Source organism: Anopheles merus, unplaced genomic scaffold (assembly GCF_017562075.2).
Source record: "Anopheles merus strain MAF unplaced genomic scaffold, AmerM5.1 LNR4000102, whole genome shotgun sequence".
Taxonomy (NCBI): domain Eukaryota; kingdom Metazoa; phylum Arthropoda; class Insecta; order Diptera; family Culicidae; genus Anopheles; species Anopheles merus.
This window is the reverse complement of record NW_024427682.1, coordinates 32,089-36,746: the sequence shown is the minus strand read 5'-3', so window position 1 is coordinate 36,746 and position 4,658 is coordinate 32,089. Positions and strand designations below refer to the sequence as shown.

The 4,658-nt window shown below is 40.5% G+C and overlaps 1 protein-coding gene across 1 annotated transcript; it reads left to right on the top strand.

Moving 5' to 3' along the window:
- The first annotated feature begins 230 nt into the window (after nucleotides 1–230).
- On the top strand, nucleotides 231–2,852 carry LOC121601487 (segmentation protein even-skipped-like). Its single transcript, XM_041930315.1, has 3 exons — nucleotides 231–602; nucleotides 943–1,145; nucleotides 1,804–2,852. The coding sequence occupies exons 1-3, from the start codon at nucleotides 476–478 to the stop codon at nucleotides 2,536–2,538; spliced, it is 1,065 nt and encodes a 354-aa protein (XP_041786249.1). The 5' UTR covers nucleotides 231–475; the 3' UTR covers nucleotides 2,539–2,852.
- Nucleotides 2,853–4,658: the final 1,806 nt, after the last annotated feature.

The window sequence follows — 4,658 nt, the reverse complement described above, 5'->3', positions numbered from 1 at the left end:
TGGTCCTTGCTACCTTTTTGGCAATCCAAAGGTAGCGTGCAACCGTGTTTTTCGTTTTCCCTTTGTTTCGTTTATTCGTATGAGAGAAAAATAGACTCCGCCCCATTTCTGGTCCGTACACACAGTGGACTATGGAGCTAAAACTGGTCAAATTACGGACCTTTCTTCGTTAAGATTTGACAATACATAAAAGGCATATATAGTGAGATGCTTTTTCTCAACAGCATCAGTCCAAAACGTTTGCTCGTCCGTTCGTGTCGCTCGGTGTATAAAATTATCTATAGATTTGAAAATCCGCTCACTATCGTTTGATCGGTTGTGTGTGCGTACATGTGTTGTGTGAAAAATTTATGAACAAATCTATATTATCATTAAATGTATTGTTGCGAAAGTGAAGAACTTTAACAGTGAAGCATAGTGCAAACAAACAAACGAAAACTCGAATCGATTGTTTGAAAACGCTTGTGTTGTGAAAATGCAAGGATTTAGAAATTACAGTATGGATGCACTGCAGCATCGCGAGACTAGCGTCGGATTAGCCGTGGATCTAATGGCGCACCAATATAGCTCAAAAGCGTCTCCTCCATTATCCCCACTAAGCGGTAAGAATCAAGCAGAATTGCTTCCGGTCACACAGTCATTAGCTTTATAAACTAGACGAAATGGATTTCCGAAGATCAAAGTGGTCGCTAAGTGGATATTGCTAAACAAGCAGCAACAAAGCTGCGGAAGTACTTTAGAGCATGTGTAAAAATGGTCTCATCATTCCAAAGAGCCTTTGCCTTTGCTGGCGGCAAGATCCGAGCCACTTGAACCTTGATAAGTGAGGTCACACGGATGCAACTGTCTCTAGTTATTCTGCTTTCTATCCGTGCGGCGTTTCCGGTTGTGTGTCACTTTATGTGCTAAAAATGCTAAAGCCGCTCTTCTCTTTCCTCTCAGATTGCAACAGTCCACCTTCTTCTGATCATGGAGGGAACAACCAGCAACCACCACTAGACCCATCTGTTCGTCGTTACCGAACCGCGTTTACGCGAGATCAGCTGGCCCGACTGGAAAAGGAGTTTTACAAAGAAAACTACGTCTCACGGCCACGTCGCTGTGAGTTGGCAGCTCAGCTCAATCTGCCCGAGTCCACCATAAAGGTTAGTATCGTGTTCCCAGGACCAATACAGGTCACTTGATACATTTGTTGTCTTGAGTAACCATCATATATAGCGATTATAAAATTAATATAATTATCACCTGTCTTTGTGGCGATGCCGCTCCATTGCGCTTTGTCGGCTCATTAGACAGAAAAGTCAATAAAATAACACAATCCTTTCTTCGTCGGCTCCTTTGCCCATGATCACCAACATTATGATTATGACGGATTCCTACGCATTCCGCTTGCTAATGAAATAAAATACGAAAATATAGTTGTTTGGAGTGGAAAGATCGGTAGCACATTCTTCTCATGTTTTACTTTTTTGCTTCGTCAATTCAACGTAGGACACTATACTACCCAATTTTTATTGTTGTGTCGATGGCTACTGAAATGAAATAATTGTGCCCATTGTTGCCACTACATGCTTTCGAGAGGGTCTGATAAAAGGTGATAAAGGAGAAGTTTTACAGCTTGAAGGTGCTAATTGCGTCTACCGTATAGCTTTCTGCTTAAATTCCATTTCGGATTCAAACTGTCTTTGAATCCCGATGATTCACAATTTGCACTGCTTTGTGGCTTTATTAAACCGTGAAACTCATCCTCAACGCCCTATGCTAATGGACCGTTTCTTTATTTGTTTACCCCTTCTCTTATAGGTATGGTTCCAGAACCGGCGAATGAAGGACAAAAGACAGCGAATTGCGGTTGCTTGGCCCTATGCTGCCGTCTACTCCGACCCTGCCTTTGCCGCTTCGATCCTGCAGGCAGCAGCCAACTCCGTCGGCATGCCGTACGGTTACCCACCGGCTCCTATGCTAACCCAGATGCCGGTCATTCCACCACCGGTAGTGCCGGGTGCAAACAGCATGTCAGCAAGTGCCCATGCCTTCACAGCCTACGGATACCCTCGCTACACACCATACCCGCTCCCACAGCGCACAACCGCTACTTCATTACCCGTCGCCCCCGGAACTGGACAGACGACTACCGGAGTGTATTCAGCACCGAATTCTATGCTGGTTACTGGCAGTATGCCACCGTCGCCATATGCACCGCTCAGCATGTCTAAGTCGCAAACACCTCCGCAGGAAACCGTCGGTACAGCACAGCATCAACTTCACCATCAAGGCCATAGCCCTGTAGCTTCACCACATTCGGCGCTTTCTTTAAGCCCTGTGTCTGTGTCTAAGTTTGACACTTCCGCATCGACCTCCAACTCTAGTAATGCTAGCGTCAGTCCCGTCAAATCTCTAAACGGGTCAACAAAGGGACTGTTACTTGCTGCCGCTGCCGCTGCGGCTGTTAACCAGTCTGTTTGCCCCCAGACAACATTGCTTCCTGTGACACCGGAGAAACCGAAACTATTCAAGCCTTACAAATCTGAAGTGTAGACAAAGTTTGGAATACGGAAGCTCTTCGTGATGATGTGCTGATGGCCAAAATTTAGCGTTTGTATCAAACGCGTCATAAAAGTGCACGGAATTATAACATATTGTACAACACTATGAAGCATTTAGTTGAAGTTTAATCTAGGAAGTGAAACTGTTCATTTATTTTATTAATTTATTGACATTATTGTAAGCATCTGTGAAGTAATAAGAGGTGTAGATATTGTATAGTTTATACTTATAACTATGTGTTTAAAATAACTCAAATGTATAGATCAATCTATTTTGAATGGCCAGAAGAAAACAAAAACTTTTAATGGTGCAAATGAAATAAGTTTTTATACAAAAATATCGCATTAAAAGTGTGCAGTTTTTAAAGTTTTTATTGTGAATCCGAAAACTTTTATACAACTATTTCTTTTATTTTGGTTTAATAATACCGATGGCCAAGGCTTGCTATTCTAAAGCAACGGTCGGCAAAATTTGCGACTAAAAGAGGTAATTTCTATAAAAACGTTCGAATATTTCCATGTGAAGAGCCAAATAGATAGATGACGATGGGCGAAATAGGCGGTCGCCTGGGGCGCCATCGGTTTGGGGTAGATCCCCCGTAGATCGGTAGTCTATTGTATCCAGTATCTATAGTATCATTATCCAGCCGGGGCCTCAACTCGTCTTACCGCCTAGGGCCACCGATATTCTAAATCCTTCTTCTTTGGCACAACAACCGTTCTCGGTCAAGGCAGTCTGTACCACTAAGTGGGGATGGCTTTCAGTGACTTGCTTATTACACATAGCAGGATAGTCAAACCTACGTAAGGGGATTCGGCCCATTTGAGGCTTGAACCCATGACGGACTTGTTGTTAAGTCGTACGAGTTGACGACCAGCAGACCGGACCGATTCTAAATCCACCAGTGGAAATATTTGATCGCTTAAGAGCTGCCATCTCGAAATCAAGGCCCGCATGCGGCTCATGAGCCGTTCTTTGCCGTTTGATATTCTAGAGTAATTAGTCGGGACAAAAACGGTTGAGGTTGAAAAATCTATGTGTATGGTAAAATCCATCTTGTTGCTATCTGTGTGATTTTAATATAAGAAATCATACAAAATTTGCAATGAAGTCAGCTATAAAAACAATATGGCAGTATAGCACAACCACTTCAACACATGCCTAAACACATGCATAATTATAAGGTTCACTTATAATTAGCAATAATTCAACTTTAATAGCTGTAAACGGTGATGTTGATGGTTTATTGGTGTAAATTATTTTGTTTTTTTAACACACTGTGAAGACGGCCTAGTTGGCCGTATTATTTACTCTGAATAATTTTACATAATCGAAAAATATTATGCTGCACACTGTACTACAATTGGATTGGTTCCAGACTTTTTTTTATAATCAGAGCAACTAAACTGACTTTTAGTGATAGTTACCGTTCAAAGATAAGAACGAGTTTTCCCGTTTTTACTTTATTACTTTTATTTTTTGTTTTGTTTGATTTATATATTATTATCGTATTTTTCTCTTAGACTTCAATAATCAATTAACATTTTTTCATTGAGGGAGAAGGTACGTTACAATTTGTTACAACGGAAAGGACAGATTAACATGTTTGTAACGTAAAGCAAAACAAAAATCATAATCATCGTCTCACAAATGAATAATTGATGATTTTTCGCACTTACGCATTTGCACAATTATTGTTTTATTCTAAAATAATTGAAACGGCTTAGCAGTAAGTTCTGAAACAGATATTATTTATATTATCCCCATTAACACCTGTTAAATCTGCTCCGTTTTAAATGAACTGAAGATGGACTGAAAAGGTGACCCCAAAGTGATTTTGTAATTAATAATTGTTTCTTAAATGCTTTCAAAATCTTGTCGTTATGGTTGCAATCTGTAAAATGATTTATTGAGGGCTTTCATCGTTGCGTTTTGTTAAAATAAACGAAGAGAGGGAGGGTTGATAGATAAAATAAAATGATAAATAAAATGAAATCTTTTAATATCATTGTTGACTCATACAGTCTTGTCCCGAGTTGAGCGAATAATGCGTCTCGGAAACATTCGCAAACTAAAATTTTCGCGTGTGTCGAATATCAAAAATTAGTTGA

Coding starts and splice junctions, on each gene's coding strand:
- LOC121601487 (XM_041930315.1), top strand. CDS start 476: ATGCAAGGATTTAGAAATTACAGTATGGATGCACTGCAGCATCGCGAG. Junction 603..942: donor TCCATTATCCCCACTAAGCG/GTAAGAATCAAG, acceptor CTTTCCTCTCAG/ATTGCAACAGTCCACCTTCT. Junction 1,146..1,803: donor TGCCCGAGTCCACCATAAAG/GTTAGTATCGTG, acceptor CTTCTCTTATAG/GTATGGTTCCAGAACCGGCG.